We start from the raw sequence: 17,193 nt of genomic DNA on the forward strand, positions 1-17,193 counted from the left end.
TCTCAATACTTTGTGATATATCCTTTGTTGGCAATGACAGAGGTCAAACGTTTTCTGTAAGTCTTCACAAGGTTGCCACACACTGTTGGTATGTTGGCCCATTCCTCCATGCAGATCTCCTCTAGAGCAGTGATGTTTTTGGCTTTTCGCTTGGCAACACAGACTTTCAACTCCCTCCAAAGGTTTTCTATAGGGTTGAGATCTGGAGACTGGCTAGGCCACTCCAGGACCTTGAAATGCTTCTTACGAAGCCACTCCTTCGTTGCCCTGGCGGTGTGCTTTGGATCATTGTCATGTTGAAAGACCCAGCCACGTTTCATCATCAATGCCCTTGCTGATGGAAGGAGGTTTGCACTCAAAATCTCACGATACATGGCCCCATTCATTCTTTCATGTACCCGGATCAGTCGTCCTGGCCCCTTTGCAGAGAAACAGCCCCAAAGCATGATGTTTCCACCACCATGCTTTACAGTAGGTATGGTGTTTGATGGATGCAACTCAGTATTCTTTTTCCTCCAAACACGACAAGTTGTGTTTCTACCAAACAGTTCCAGCTTGGTTTCATCAGACCATAGGACATTCTCCCAAAACTCCTCTGGATCATCCAAATGCTCTCTAGCAAACTTCAGACGGGCCCGGACATGTACAGGCTTAAGCAGTGGGACACGTCTGGCACTGCAGGATCTGAGTCCATGGTGGCGTAGTGTGTTACTTATGGTAGGCCATGTTACATTGGTCCCAGCTCTCTGCAGTTCATTCACTAGGTCCCCCCGCGTGGTTCTGGGATTTTTGCTCACCGTTCTTGTGATCATTCTGACCCCACAGGGTGGGATTTTGCGTGGAGCACCAGATCGAGGGAGATTATCAGTGGTCTTGTATGTCTTCCATTTTCTAATTATTGCCCCCACAGTTGATTTCTTCACTCCAAGCTGGTTGGCTATTGCAGATTCAGTCTTCCCAGCCTGGTGCAGGGCTACAATTTTGTTTCTGGTGTCCTTTGACAGCTCTTTGGTCTTCACCATAGTGGAGTTTTGAGTCAGACTGTTTGAGGGTGTGCACAGGTGTCTTTTTATACTGATAACAAGTTTAAACAGGTGCCATTACTACAGGTAATGAGTGGAGGAAAGAGGAGACTCTTAAAGAAGAAGTTACAGGTCTGTGAGAGCCAGAAATCTTGATTGCTTGTTTCTGACCAAATACTTATTTTCCACCATAATATGCAAATAAAATGAAAAAAAAACAGACAATGTGATTTTCTGGATTTTTTTTTCTCAGTTTGACTCCCATAGTTGAGGTCTACCTATGATGTAAATTACAGACGCCTCTCATCTTTTTAAGTGGTGGAACTTGCACTATTGCTGACTGACTAAATACTTTTTTGCCCCACTGTGTATGTATGTATATATATATATATATTTATATATAAAATGTGCAATGCAAGTATGCAATGTATATAAATATTATATAATGAGTTTCTACATATCGCTATATCTGTTTGTCTACAGTTATCTATAGCTAGGTGTGTGTGTATATATACAGTCATATGTAAAAGTTTGTGCACCCCTATTAATGTTAACCTTTTTTCTTTATAACAATTTTGGTTTTTGCAACAGCTATTTCAGTTTCATATATCTAATAATTGATGGACTCAGTTATATTTCTGGATTCAAATGAGGTTTATTGTACTAGCAGAAAATGTGCAATCTGCATTTTAACAAAATTTGACCGGTGCAAAAGTATGGGCACCTCAACATAAAAGTGACATTAATATTTCGTAGATCCTCCTTTTGCAAAAATAACAGCCTCTAGTCGCTTCCTGTAGCTATTAATGAGTTCCTGGATCCTGGATGAAGGTATTTGTGACCATTCCTGTTTACAAAACAATTCCAGTTCAGTTCAGTTTGATGGTCGCCGAGCATGGACAGCCCGCTTCAAATCATACCACAGATGTTCAATGATATTCAGGTCTGGGGACTGGGATGGCCATTCCAGAACATTGTAATTGTTACTCTGCATGAATGCCTGAGTAGATTTGGAGCGGTGTTTTGGATCATTGTCTTGCTGAAATTTCCATCTCCTGCGTAACTTCAACTTCGTCACTGATTCTTGCACATTATTGTCAAGAATCTGCTGATATTGAGTTGAATCCATGCGACCCTCAACTTTAACAAGATTCCCGGTGCTGGCATTGGCCACACAGCCCCAAAGCATGATGGAACCTCCACCAAATTTTACTGTGGGTAGCAAGTGTTTTTCTTGGAATGCTGTGTTTTTTAGCCTCCATGCATAACGCCTTTTTGTATGACCAAACAACTCAATCTTTGTTTCATCAGTCCACAGGACCTTCTTCCAAAATGTAACTGGCTTGTCCAAATGTGCTTTTGCATACCTCAGGCGACTCTGTTTGTGGCGTGCTTGCAGAAATGGCTTATTTCGCATCACTCTCCCATACAGCTTCTCTTTGTGCAAAGTGCGCTGTATTGTTGACCGATGCACAGTGACACCATCTGCAGCAAGATGATGCTGCAGGTCTTTGGAGGTGGTCTGTGGATTGTCCTTGACTGTTCTCACCATTCTTCTTCTCTGCCTTTCTGATATTTTTCTTGGCCTGCCACTTCAGGGCATAACAAGAACTGTACCTGTGTACTTCCATTTCCTTACTATGTTCCTCACAGTGGAAACTGACAGGTTAAATCTCTGAGACAACTTTTTGTATCCTTCCCCTGAAAAGCTATGTTGAATAATCTTTGTTTTCAGATAATTTGAGAGTTGTTTTGAGGAGCCCATGATGCCACTCTTCATAGGAGAATCAAATAGGAGAACTTGCAAAGTGGCCACCTTAAATACCTTTTCTCATGATTTGATACACCTGGCTATGAAGTTCAAAGCTCAATGAGGTTACTAAACCAATTTAGTGCTTCAGGAAGTCAGTAAAAAGTAGTTAGGAGTGTTCAAATCAAGAAAATGATAAGGGTGCCCATACTTTTGCACCGGTCAAATTTTGTTTAAATGCAGATTGCACATTTTCTGTTAGTACAATAAACCTCATTTGAATCCAGAAATATAACTGAGTCCATCAGTTATTAGATATATGAAACTGAAATAGCTGTTGCAAAAACCTAAATTGTTATAAAGAAAAAAGGTTAACATTAATAGGGGTGCCCAAACTTTTACATATGACTATATGACTTTATATTTATATATTCTCTTTACTCTGTCGCCTCATTGGGGGGACACAGAACCATGGGTGTTATGCTGCTGTCCACTAGGAGGCGACACTAAGCATAATCTGAAAAAGATTAACTATGGCTCCTCCTCTGCAGTATACACCCCTGGACGGCGTCTGCCTTCTCCAGTTTTTGCTTAGTGTCGCATAGGAGGTACAGCTAAAGATTTTTTTTCCCTTTTTTATTTTTTTCCGTTTTTCTCCTGACGGACTACAGATGAAGAAAAGTGGGTATCCTGCGAGACCCCCGGCATGGCTCCTTCCTCGGCCCCTATTATAGGGTGCCCGGTTGAAGTTGAGGTGGCTATTCCCCATGTCGCTCCTTCCCCAGTCCCTCGGGTACTGGTTCGAAGTCGAGACCCCCCTCCTTCCCCAATTCCCTTGGGTTCTGGGTTGAGGTCGAGGCAAGGATGAAGCCCCCTGATGGTGACAGCAGCACCCTCCCTAATCCTTCTCTGGGGGCATTAGGTTGAGACCCCTCAGGTAGGGCCTGTACAAGGCAGCATTCTGCGGCTCCAAAACCAGGGACCTCCAGCCCAGCTGCGGGCTCCTGTAGAGGCCGGGGGAGAGTGCACGCAGGCATAGCACATACAGACACAGGGCTCCTGTGCCTCTGTCTCTGCGGCAGCGCCAGCTCCATAGCGCTTCAGGGGGACCCTTCACAGGGCCCCGCTCCTGTTACTAGCCCCACCGCTATCCTGCCTTTAGATCTGAGGGGGTCTGGTTCAGATCCGACCCCCTCCCGGACATCCGCGCCGGCCTGGAGCCCTTCTGGGCATCAGACTTCAAATTTAGACCGCGGCTTCGGCCTAGCTGAAGCCGTCGCCTCCTCCCCGCCCCCCCAGCCCGCCCCCTGGATGACAAATATGACACCTTACAGTGTCATAGAAGGGGCGGATCGAGACAGGGCGCGTTTTTACATACCTCTGCGTGCCCTTTTCAGCTCTCCACCCCCCTTCCTCTTCCTCCTCGTCCTCTCAGCGGCCATTTCTGGGTCAGAATTGCTGCAGGAGAAGGCATTGTGACATCAGCAGCACGTCAGCCAGTCTCCGGGGGGCACAGGACTGTGAATCTATGGCGCTGGACCTAGGGGCACACTGGTGGGGTAAGATCACAGCTGGGTTTTCTTACTCGGCTGTGAATTCATATTCCCTATAAGGCTCCCCTATAGGTTTCCTCTGTATAGCCACCCCTGTAGGGCCCTCTGCATAGCCAGCCCTTCTGCACTCGGTGCACTTTGCCGGGCTCAAGGTACAAGAGAACCAGGCAGGACTGCTTTTATGCATTCTGCACAGCCTGTAAAACCACTCTCCCCAGTGGCAGCACGTACCCGCACTGCCGGGATTGTATCCAAAATACTGGGTCAGAACCCCAAGAGGCTCCTACCAATGCTTCAGCGTCTGCTACCACACCGGAATGGGCTACTCAAATGTCGCAGTCTATGACGCAGTCCATATATAACCTGACCTCCACATTACTCCAGGCACTGCAAGGTCATGTCTCTGCTATGAGCGTTACCCAGCAAAGGGACAGCTCCGCTCAGGGACAGGCCGTTTCTGGCTCTCCCAGACGTAAGCGGGCCCACAGGTCGGGTTGATCTGCGTCATTCCATAGAACACGGTCATCCCCCTCTAGGGAGAGACACCGTAGTTCCAGGTCACCTAGACCGTCCCCTACTAGGGACAGACAACAGAGATTTTCACAGCGATTCCCGACCACAGGAGACCTCCGCCCCAGTTCGCCCACCAGGGAACGCCTCAGCGATACGCAGGATTCGGAAGGCATCTGTGACTCTGACTCAGACAACGAAACGGAGAGGTCTCTGGTCCCCGGTACCCCTAGCAATGCAGCGCTAGTTGAGGACATTATCTCTTCCATCCATTGGGTGCTGGACATTTCTGATCTACCCCCCGGAAGCCCCAGAACACAAGATTTGCTTTGAAGGTGTTCTTTAACCGCCTAAGGTCTTCTCTAATCACCCGGAATTTCAGGCGATACTTACTAAGCAGTTTTCGCAGCCCGAGAAGAAATTCACCAACCGCAAATATTTGGAGGCAAGGTACCCTTTCCCACAGAAGGACACCAAGGAGTGGACAGATCCGCCCGAAGTGGGCCCTCCAGTCTCTAAGCTAGCAGCACAGACCCTCCTGTCACTGCCAGATAGCTCAACCCTTAGAGACTCAGTAGACCGGCAGGTAGAACGCATGGCTCGTTCAATTTTCGAAGCGACAGGGGCCTCCCTGGCTCCCGCGTTCGCTTCAGTCTGGGCCAAAAATTTGCAGGATGGCCTCCAAGCTTCCAATCCTGAGCTGTCGGACCAAGCGGTTCAAATAGCAGTGGTAGCAGATTACATGCTTCATGTAGCTCTGGATTCCGCAAGAGGTGTAGCGGGAATAGCATCAAACGCCATCACAATCCAGCATATGCTTTGGCTACGGGAATGGAAAGTGGACGCGGCCTCGAAAAAGTCCCTCACACACCTCCCGTACCTCAGTGGGCGACTTTTCGGTGAAAAGTTGGACACAATGATATCCAGTGCCACTGGGGGGGAAGAGTACCTCTCTCCCTCTACTAATACCTAAACGCACATTCAAAAGGCGTAACCAAACACGATTCCGATACTTTCGGAATTCTTCAGGCTGGTCGTCTCGCGTCCAGCACAAAGTCGTAACCGCTCTCCACGCAGGGACAACCCACGGGCGGCGCAGAGGCCGGAAAGGACCTGGCAGCCGAAAGCAGGCCAGGCAAAGCCCAAAGGAGGAAAACCTCAGACTTTCTCCTCATCATGACTCACAAACTCTGGAAGACACCCCACCCGTAGGCGGACGACTTTTACTCTTTCAGCAAGTCTGACTGCCTATTACAGAAGACAGGTGGGTCAGGGAAATGGTGTCTTCCGGATACAAGATAGAGTTCACTTTCAGCCCACCGAACCGGTTCTTCCTCTCTGTTCCCCCAAAGTCGCCAGACAAAGCTCGTGCCTTCCGCTACGCGGTTTCCTCCCTCTTTCAAGCAGGAGTCATAGTACCGGTTCCCGCAACCGGGCTCTTCCGAGGGTTCTACTCCAATCTATTTGTAGTCCCCAAAAAAGGAGACAGCATATCTCAACAAATATGTACGGGTTCGTCATTTCCGCATGGAGTCCCTTCGGTCCATCATTGCGTCCATGGAGCAGGGAGAATTTCTTGCCTCCATAGACATACAGGATGCATACCTGCACATACCGATTGCTCCCGCCCATCAGAGATTTTTCAGGTTCGCTATCAACCAGGATCACTACCAGTTCATGGCTCTCCCGTTCAGACTCGCCACGGCTCCCAGGACGTTTACAAAAATCATGGCACCCACCATGGACGTTCTACACTCCAGAGGCATAGTAGTCGTTCCATACCTGGACGACCTTCTTATCAAGGCTCCCACCTTCAAGGACTGCGAGGTCAGCGTTTCAATCACAATCAACACTGAGTCGCCTGGGCTGGTTAGTCAACTTGCAAAAGTCATCGACTACCCCGAGTCAGTCTCTGACATTCCTGGGGATGCTATTCGACACCTCCAGGGGTCTGGTGCTCCTTCCCAGGGACAAGGCACTGGCTCTCCGTCTGGGAGTTCGCATACTCCTCCGCAATCCCCCCCAATCTCTCCAGTTTGCCATGAGAGTCCTCGACAGGATGGCAGCAGCAATGGAGGTGGTACTATTTGCCCAGTTTCACCTCAGACCCCTTCAACTAGCCATCCTCAAGTCTTGGGACAGGAATCCTTTCTCCCTCGACAGGGAGTTCCGGCTAACATCGAAAACCAGAAGGTCCCTGCACTGGTGGCTCAAGCCAACCTTGCTTGCAAGGGGAAAATCCTTTCTCTCAGGTCAATGGAAGGTTCTGACCACCGACGCAAGCCTGACAGGTTGGGGTGCGGTGCACCTACATCACAGGGCACAAGGCAGGTGGTCAACACTGGAAGCGACCATGCCCATCAACGTCCTGGATATGCGGGCCATTTTCCTGGCACTGAGAGCCTTTCATCACTTGCTGTCAGCCGCTCATATCAGAATACAGTCAGACAATGCCACGGCGGTGGCATATGTGAATCATCAAGGCGGAACCCGCAGTACCCAGGCGATGAGGGAAGTGGCACATATCCTCCACTGGGTGGAATGAGATTCAATGGCTAGCACACGATAGGTACGGGGGTATGGTGCTAGTGAAGGAGGCTCATGAGTCCCACATAAATGTCTATTAGAATCACTGCACACATACACTTAAGGAGTATTTGCTTATTAGTGAAATTTATTGAAAACAAGTGCTCTTATAGTGATTGCGACAGAATGACGTTTCGGTCATTCAAGACCTTGATCACATTAGTCGCTGAAAAAAAACGGAGATATATACAATCAGGTGTTGTTGTTACATATATTACATATTTACATTATATTTACAACATAATATATATGTCCAGTATATCCATGTCTGACATCTGGTGATGCTCATAGGAGGAATGCCAAGACTATGGTAAATGTGAAAGTATTAACATATAAGTACTGAGAGAGAGATCGGAGGGCACAGATAATTGCATCATTATACAAAGTCAATAGACATGTGTGGAAAAAATATTGAAGCATAAAATAAGAGGACATGCATACCCTTGAACAATGTAGTGGTTCATGAAGGATGTGGTCCTTATGATCAAAATAGGGACAGCGAGTATGCCTGGATAGAGGGATTTGTATGTTTAAATTAGAATATGCAAGGACTTTTCTCCAAGGAGTTGCCCGATTAGTTCCCCCCTACAAACGTCCACTGGAAACGTGGGACCTCAACCTGGTTCTGACAGCATTGCTGTCACCACCTTTCGAACCCCTTAAGGAAGTCCCACTCCGCATTCTATCACAGAAGGTGTTTTTTTTTCTGTTGGCAATCACCTCGCTACGCAGGGTGTCTGAATTTCAGCACTCTCCTGCAGACGGCCCTTCCTAGCCTTTCACCAGGACAAGGTGGTTCTCCGTACAGTCCCATCCTTCCTTCCAAAGGTTGTGTCCAACTTCCACCTCAGTGAGGAAATTTCACTGCCATCCCTTTGCCCGGTTCCAGTTCTTAGAGTGGAGAAGGCTCTGCATACACTTGACCTCGTCAGGGCATTGCGTATATACGTGTCTAGGACTGCGCCCTTCCGGAAGTCTGATTCCCTTTTCCTTCCGGAAGGCGTTCGCAAGGGTCTGCCGGCTTCCAAAGCTACCCTTGCCAGGTGGATCAAGTCCACCATGCAAGAGGCTTACCGCCTTAACAATTCTCCTCTTCTGGCCGGTTCTACGCAAGCGGTTGGGGCTTCCTGGGCCATTCGTCACCAGGCTTCTGCACAGCAGGTGTGTAAGGCGGCCACTTGGACTAGCCTACACACGTTTACGAAACACTAGAGAGTTCATACCCAGTCCTCAGCGGACGCGAGCCTGGGTAGACTGGTTCTGCAGGCAGCGGTGCCCCAAGTTTAGGGACCTGTCAGCACAATATTCGTCCATTGCTTCCCACCCAGGGACTGCTTTGGGACGTCCCATGGTTCTGTGTGCCCCAGTGAGGCGACAGAGTAAAGGAGATTTTTGTGTACTCACCTTAAAATCTCTTTCTCTTAGCCTCTAATTGGGGGACACAGCTCCCACCCTGTTGCCCTTACGGGCCGTTGTTATGGTTGAGTTCTCATATTGTTCTTTGAGCTCGTACATAGTGGCCTTCCTACAGGCATGGTTATGTTGTTTGTTATGTTCCTCCTAATGCTTTTGCACAAAACTGGAGAAGGCTGACGCCGTCCAGGGGTGTATACTGCAGAGGAGGAGCCATAGTTAATCTTTTTCAGATTATGCATAGTGTCGCCTCCTAGTGGACAGCAGCATAACACCCATGGTTCTGTGTCCCCCAATTAGAGGCTAAGAGAAAGAGATTTTAGTGAGTAAACAAAAATCTCCTTTTTCTGGAGTGCTACCTGATCTTTTTGGAATACATTCAATGTATGTGTATTAATACTTCTATACATTGAATGTATTCCAAGGAGATGAGGTAGCACTCCAGAAAAAATTGAGGTTGAAAAAGAAAAAAACGGGCTTTACTAGCGCATCAAAGCACATAGGATTAAAACATATATGCTCATTAGAAAGCATTAAAGGGACTATACAGGACTATATATTTTTTTTTTACTACAAGCCTTAAAACTAACAGGCAAGTAATTACTAACAGCCTGACTATTGTGCCCAACGCCTATCTCTGAGTGGGCACAGACGGCTACCTCTGACAACGCATCAATAGGGCAGTGGCTTCTCTTCTCCTTCTGTTGACGGTACATGACTGCCGATGTGATGCTGATTGATGGCTGACTTCCCGCTGCCTAACTGTGGGGAGATGGCTCTCAATCAGCATGACATCTGCAGTCATGTCCCGTAAACAGAGCAGCCTGGAAGGTGAAGATTTGCCCTGTTGATGTGGTGCAGCTGAATCCCTGGCAGAAGTGGATGGTGACTACTCTGAGCCGGCACCGGGATGAACAGACAGGTTGTTGCCTCCACTAGCAACTACCTACCTGTTAGTTTTTAGTCCCATAGTAAAAAAAAAAATGAAAAAGTCATGGATAACTCCTCTAAGTGGCTAAAGGCTGTAATCACATTCAGTTTGAGCTATGTCAGTGCTGTAAGTTCACAACCTCCATTGACTCCATGCAGAGTGTAATGTCAATAGCATATCATTAGATTATCTTTCTTTATCGCCTTATTGGGGGACACAGAATACCATGGGTGCATGCTGCTGCTGATAGGAGGCTGACACTATGCGAAACAAGAGCGAGCAGCAGGAACGCTGAAGTGGTCCCCCAAGCAGCGCAGAAAGGCAGGACCGAAAAAACAGGAAATCCCTTATGAGGCGAGCGGTGGGCGGAGCTTAGCGTCTGAGCCGCAATTGGAGCTGACATACAAGAAGAGAAAAAGGAGCCCTGTGATGGGCTAAAAAAGGAGCGAGGACAGCGCGCTCAGGAGGAGGAGGAGGCGCTCTGAGAGCGGGAGCTGAAAACGAAAGTGAAAGTGAAAGAGTCGGCACCGCAGCCCCGTGATGGAATCGCCCAGGAAGGTGAAGAGAAGGCCTGTAAGGAGGTACTGTGCCCGCAGAGCATCTTTGGAAAACTCTGCCCAGCTGTGACAACGGGGAGCGAAAACCCTGTATTCAGCCCTTTAATATAAGTGGAGAGGCGCGCGGCTGGTGAGAGCGGCGCCCGTCAGGCAGGGAGAGGGGCGGGAGATTCAAACAGCCTGATGTGTTCGGCTGTCCATTTTCCCACCGATGTGCCTCTTGGTAATGCTGCGGGCTGGAGGGATCGTACAGGCACTTACCTGACGTCCCTGAAGAGGATGACCACAGGGGCCTCACAAGGGTAGTGGCAAGCCGTTGGCCGCTGTCCTCTGTACCCGTATCCTGCAGAAGACGGCATTAACCTCTTGATGGCGAGGAACATCTTGCGATCGCCGTCTTCCTCTCAGCCCTGTCTCAAGAGAGGGGTGAGGAGGGGGATTTGGCAAGGACCAGCCACCTGTCCACATCCCATAGCACCAGAAGGTGATATGGAAAAAGTCCTGCCAGCGTACTGAGAGTTGCGATGTGGGATCAGCCACACTGCTCGCTCAGCCGCCTGATATGGGAAAGCAAGGTGAACTTCCACCCTGTTTCCCGACTTGAATCTGCAAAACAAAAGACAAAAAAATTAAAAAGTTCCACTAGAACACCTAAAGGAAAGAAAGGTTAATTGCGGATCTGGGAAGATCCCGGTCCGCCTCCTACAGACACTAAGCACAAACTGAGGTGCCTAGTGCCTGTCGGTGGGTGTATACTGCCGGGGAGGAGCTAATTTTCTTGTTTTGCATAGTGTCAGCCTCCTAGCAGCAGCAGCATACACCCATGGTATTCTGTGTCCCCCAATGAAGGCTCCAAGAAAGAGATTTTACGGTAAGAACCAAAAATCCATCTTTTAATGTTTGTTGTAAAGCATAGTCCACTATTATTTCCTTTGCAGAGAGATACAAGAAAATGGTGCTTACTGTATAGTAAGTGTAGAAAACCTAGATGCTTTAGTTAGATGATATTGGGAATGAAGTATGATTAGCTAATTAGAGATACTAATGTGTTACGGCGTATGGAGAATAGTGTTCAAGTGGCGGTAGGACAGATAAGAGGTGCAAAATTAATACAAATATATAGAAAGAGAGTGCAAAAAAAATGTACAGGTTGTCAGCGAATATACAGGGAAAACGGAACACTTTACAAGCGATAATGGAGTGCCTTTGTGAGTAATGCATCTTCTTGCTCTCAGACCTCATAGGTGGAACATATGTTTTCTTGTATCACCAGGAACACAGTGAGAAGAAGCAGCGAGTGCGTTTCCAGTTGGAGATCTCCAGTAATCCTGAGGAGCAGCGCAGCAGCATCCTACATCTCCAGGAAGCCGTCCGACAGCACGTGCTGCAAATTCGACAGATGGAGAAGCAAATGTATTCTGTAGTGAAGGTCTGATCATTATTTGTATACTACTTTATGAATTCAGCCCATGTCATACCCTGGGATATGGCCAGTGGATGCCTCTCTATTCTTAATTGTCACTTGTAACATCTCCAATGTCTTCCAGTTGCTTCATGATGAGAGCAAGAATGAGTCTTTGAATGAGCAGCACCTCAAACTACAAGGACAGCTCTTCCAGGAGAAGATGGACTTGCAGCACAAGAGCGAAGAACTGAACATCCTCATTAGGTAACTTACTTTGGACCTTACGTCATTAGCCTAATATTGGCCTAAACCACTGATATCAACAAGTTTGGCCAACACTCTCTGATTGTCGGGAGATTGTCGGGCATGTCTGATTTCAGGGATTACTGTAGTTGCTGGCCAACATGTCAGCCAGCAGCTTTCTCAGAACACAGGAGCGCACGGCCGAGCAAGCACTCCTGTGTTTAGGAGAGACCGCTGAGATAGCAGTCGGACGAATGATCAGCCGAAGCATGGTTTGCCTGACCGTAGTCTAATGTCTATGGCCAGCTCTAGTGACCTTCCTAACTAACCATTGTATGATAGTAGTCTAGATAAAATGTATTGAGTCTTATTTCAGATGCTTTAAAGACTTCCAGCTGCAAAGGGCAAATAAGATGGAATTGCGCAAGCAGCCAGAAGATGTCAGCGTGGTCCGTCGGACTGAATTCTACTTTGCACAGGCACGATGGAGACTCACGGAGCAGGATGGGCAGTTGGGCATTGCAGAGCTAGAATTACAGAGGTTCCTATATAGCAAGGTAGGAACAACAAGTTCATTTGAAATATCTGGAAAAACCTGAGACATAAAAATGTGCACCAGACAGGGTAAATTGACCTAATGGTTCCTCCGGTCCTTAGGCTCTTGCATCATTATCTGATTGGTGGGGATCTAGCTGACAAGGCACCCTGCTGGTTGGAGGAGCACTTTGGCACCTGGCACAGTTTCCACACATTGTGTAATGGCTGAATCTGATATTGCACCTCACTCCGGTTCACCTGAATGAGATTGTGCTGCATAGACTTGCTTCACTACCGGCACAGCCGCTGCTGCACAGCCACTGCATGGTGTATGGCGCTCACTGATGAACAATGGGGAGGGTGCATCACTCGGCAGGGCCAGCCCGCTTTTATATATTGAAAAACTATACATAATGAATACCGCAAACTGACAATTTTTGATGTCCAATTAATAATTACCAGGAAAGAATGTAAGGAATTGTAGATGCAGAGAAACCTACATAGTTGCATAGGTTGAAAAAAGACCTGGGTCCATCAAGTTCAGCCTTTCTCCACCAATTGTACGTTTTGTCACTAATTTAACTATAACCCACAATGTTATGAGTATCGAGGAAATTGTCCAGCCCATTTTTAAAAGCTGTTAGTGTCAGCCATTACTAACTCTTGAGGTAGGGCAATCCACAGTGTAACTGCTGTAACTGTAAAGAACTATTTCCTATTTAGGCAACTTTCACACTTGCATTAGGAGGCGCAACGCACGGCCACCGTGCAAATCCGCCCCCTGCCGCGCCCCCTCCTAACGCAAGTGTGAAAGTAACCTTAGCTGTCCCCTTGGTCCTTAGTGTGGTCTTTTGGAAGGAATAAGTCATGTGCCAGTACTTTTGTACAGACCACACATATACAGTGGGGCAAAAATGTATTTAGTCAGTCAGCAATAGTGCAAGTTCCACCACTTAAAAAGATGAGAGGCGTCTGTAATTTACATCATAGGTAGACCTCAACTATGGGAGACAAACTGAGAAAAAAAAATCCAGAAAATCACATTGTCTGGTTTTTTTTCATTTTATTTGCATATTATGGTGGAAAATAAGTATTTGGTCAGAAACAAAATTTCATCTCAATACTTTGTGATATATCCTTTGTTGGCAATGACAGAGGTCAAACGTTTTCTGTAAGTCTTCACAAGGTTGCCACACACTGTTGTTGGTATGTTGGCCCATTCCTCCATGCAGATCTCCTCTAGAGCAGTGATGTTTTTGGCTTTTCGCTTGGCAACACGGACTTTCAACTCCCTCCAAAGGTTTTCTATAGGGTTGAGATCTGGAGACTGGCTAGGCCACTCCAGGACCTTGAAATGCTTCTTACGAAGCCACTCCTTTGTTGCCCTGGCGGTGTGCTTTGGATCATTGTCATGTTGAAAGACCCAGCCACGTTTCATCATCAATGCCCTTGCTGATGGAAGGAGGTTTGCACTCAAAATCTCACGATACATGGCCCCATTCATTCTTTCATGTACCCGGATCCGTTGTCCTGGCCCCTTTGCAGAGAAACAGCCCCGAAACATGATGTTTCCACCACCATGCTTTACAGTAGGTATGGTGTTTGATGGATGCAACTCAGTATTCTTTTTCCTCCAAACACGACAAGTTGTGTTTCTACCAAACAGTTCCAGTTTGGTTTCATCAGACCATAGGACATTCTCCCAAAACTCCTCTGGATCATCCAAATGCTCTCTAGCAAACTTCAGACGGGCCCGGACATGTACAGGCTTAAGCAGTGGGACACGTCTGGCACTGCAGGATCTGAGTCCATGGTGGCGTAGTGTGTTACTTATGGTAGGCCTTGTTACATTGGTCCCAGCTCTCTGCAGTTCATTCACTAGGTCCCCCCGCGTGGTTCTGGGATTTTTGCTCACTGTTCTTGTGATCATTCTGACCCCACGGGGTGGGATTTTGCGTGGAGCACCAGATCGCGGGAGATTATCAGTGGTCTTGTATGTCTTCCATTTTCTAATTATTGCTCCCACAGTTGATTTCTTCACTCCAAGCTGGTTGGCTATTGCAGATTCAGTCTTCCCAGCCTGGTGCAGGGCTACAATTTTGTTTCTGGTGTCCTTTGACAGCTCTTTGGTCTTCACCATAGTGGAGTTTGGAGTCAGACTGTTTGAGGGTGTGCACAGGTGTCTTTTTATACTGATAACAAGTTTAAACAGGTGCCATTACTACAGGTAATGAGTGGAGGAAAGAGGAGACTCTTAAAGAAGAAGTTACAGGTCTGTGAGAGCCAGAAATCTTGATTGCTTGTTTCTGACCAAATACTTATTTTCCACCATAATATGCAAATAAAATGAAAAAAAAACAGACAATGTGATTTTCTGGATTTTTTTTTCTCAGTTTGTCTCCCATAGTTGAGGTCTACCTATGATGTAAATTACAGACGCCTCTCATCTTTTTAAGTGGTGGAACTTGCACTATTGCTGACTGACTAAATACTTTTTTGCCCCACTGTATTTATTGGAGATGAGCGAGCAATAAAATGCTTGAGTGCTCGTTTCTCGATCCGAGCTAATGGAATTATTATCTAATGTGGACATGACTTCAAAGCAATAAATACTTTTCTCCCATAGGTGAATAAGTCTGATGACACAGCTGAGCATCTGCTGGAGCTGGGCTGGTTTACCATGAACAATCTGCTCCCTAATGCCATTTACAAGGTGAGGAAATATAAGATGAATTGTAAACTGAATTGTTCAGCTTAGTAAATCCGACCACATCATTACCTGGAGGTCTCTTTCTTCCACAGGTGGCACTGAGACCACAGAGCCCTGCTCAGTCAGGCCGGCAGCTCGCACTGAGACTGTACAGCAAAGTCCGTCCACCGGTGGGAGGCATCTCCATAAAGGAGCACTTTGAGGTAGTAGTCATTCTTCTTCCTTTTTATTGCATGATGGAAACAAAATCTTTTTTCTCGTTCGCATTATTGGGGGACACAGAGACCATGGGTGTTCGCTGCTGCCACTAGGAGGCTGACACTATGCACAAAAAAAGGGTTAGCTCCTCCTCCGCAGTGTACACCCCACCGACCGGCAGGAAATTCCTCAGTTTAGCTTAGTGTCAGTAGGAGGTGGACATGGGTCTTTCATTAGACCCATATCTACCTCGATGTGCGTCGTTCCTTTTCAGGTTCCGGAGGGATACAGTGTGAATGGTCACTACTGTACTCCCACAAGAGACTGAGTACGGCGTGTACTGCCACCCCGTATCCTCATAGCTCTCAGTGGCGGGACCACAGCTTAGCACGGGTGCGTGCCAGCGATCAGGAGAGTCCTCGCCCCCCACCTTCCACCCACTCGCCTAACAGAGCCTGTCGGTCGGATGAGGCGCGGATACCACAAAGACGCAGACAGAGTGGGATATATCAGGTACCTTTATTGCAAACGGAGGTGAGTATGCAGTCCAAGACGCGGCCCCCTGGCGGTTTCAGGATTCTTGGGAGCGGTCGCCGAGGGAGTACTGTGGAGTCTCTGCGCCGCCCGCGCCTCCCGGCGGCCGCCGCATTCGTACGTGCCCCGGCTGTTGCGCGGGCCTTGTTCTATGCTTCTCCACCTCCTTCTTTCTTCGGTGTTCGGCAGGGGATCCAGGTGATAGGTAGGGAGGTGGCCGCGGCGACGCTGCGAGACCTCCGCCCCGCGCTGACAGGCGGCCGTCGCCATTAATTTAGTCCCCGGCTTCATTTCGGGCCTTCTCTGACGTCGCGGCCACGCCCCCGCTTTCTCTCTCATAGGCGGGCTTCTCTCCCGCCTGTTCTAGGACCACCCACCGCCTCTCAGAGCCTGCGGTGGGCAGCGGACGGTACCATCTTTGCCTCAGCAGCTAGCTCCGCCCATCTTCTTCGTTTGAAGGCGCGCGTTTATCCTGGTTCCCTCAGGCTGCCGCCATTTTATCAGTCTGTCAGCCGGACACAGAGGGATTCCACATTCTCCTCTGCTGGGGCCCTGCTTCTTCAGACGAGCCGTGTATCAGCACCTTTGGGGACACCGCATCGTGAGTAGCTCTGCAACTGCAGACTGACACCCTTCTCTGCCTTCTGTCCCCCAACCTTCCAGCATTTCCGCAGGTTTCTTCTTTTCTCCTTCATTATCCTAACTCTAAGGCTGAGCGTGGCCATCCGCCTGCCCCCACCCCTCTGCCTGGACTGCAGCAATCCCATTCAGTATGACTCCGTCCAGGAGCCACCTATTGCGCCACGTGAAAGCGAACCCCCCATTCCTGGCTGGGCCTCGTCTCTTTCACAATCTGTGGCAGGCCTCACCAGGGTGTCTCAGTCCATAGTAGCCGTCCTTGATAAGTTGCCCCTGGACACTTCTGCAGGGTCCAGCAGGTCACATGAAGCTCCATCTAAGCCAGCCAGCAGAAGCCGCAAAGGCCCAGACAGGATCTCCGGCCGGGATCCCCTCCTGGCCTCACATCCCCACATAGTCCTTCCCAGCAGTCGCCCTCCTGACCCGAGTCAGGTGAAGCGTTCTCGGATGTGTCATCTGAAGGGATCTTAGAGCTGGACGCGGACATGAAGGTTACGATACAGAACCTCATTGCTGCGATTAACCACACCTTCGAAATCTCAGACTCCCCTGCGAAATCCTCAGAACAGGAGGTTTCGTTCAGACGGGCAGAAACACCTTCCAGG

At 48.3% G+C, this 17,193-nt stretch overlaps 1 protein-coding gene across 2 annotated transcripts in view; it reads left to right on the forward strand.

Moving 5' to 3' along the window:
- Positions 1 to 17,193, forward strand: part of BLTP2 (bridge-like lipid transfer protein family member 2) — a 121,862-nt gene that overhangs the window by 89,689 nt on the left and 14,980 nt on the right. For both annotated transcript variants that reach the window (XM_073565523.1, XM_073565524.1), the window contains exons 30-34: positions 11,596 to 11,751; positions 11,870 to 11,991; positions 12,347 to 12,527; positions 15,134 to 15,220; positions 15,310 to 15,420. In XM_073565523.1, coding sequence (XP_073421624.1) covers positions 11,596 to 11,751; positions 11,870 to 11,991; positions 12,347 to 12,527; positions 15,134 to 15,220; positions 15,310 to 15,420 — 657 coding nt within the window. The remainder of the gene's footprint in view (positions 1 to 11,595; positions 11,752 to 11,869; positions 11,992 to 12,346; positions 12,528 to 15,133; positions 15,221 to 15,309; positions 15,421 to 17,193) is intronic.

Source organism: Dendrobates tinctorius, unplaced genomic scaffold, assembly GCF_039654945.1.
Source record: "Dendrobates tinctorius isolate UK_male_01 unplaced genomic scaffold, ASM3965494v1 ptg000016l, whole genome shotgun sequence".
NCBI lineage: Eukaryota > Metazoa > Chordata > Amphibia > Anura > Dendrobatidae > Dendrobates > Dendrobates tinctorius.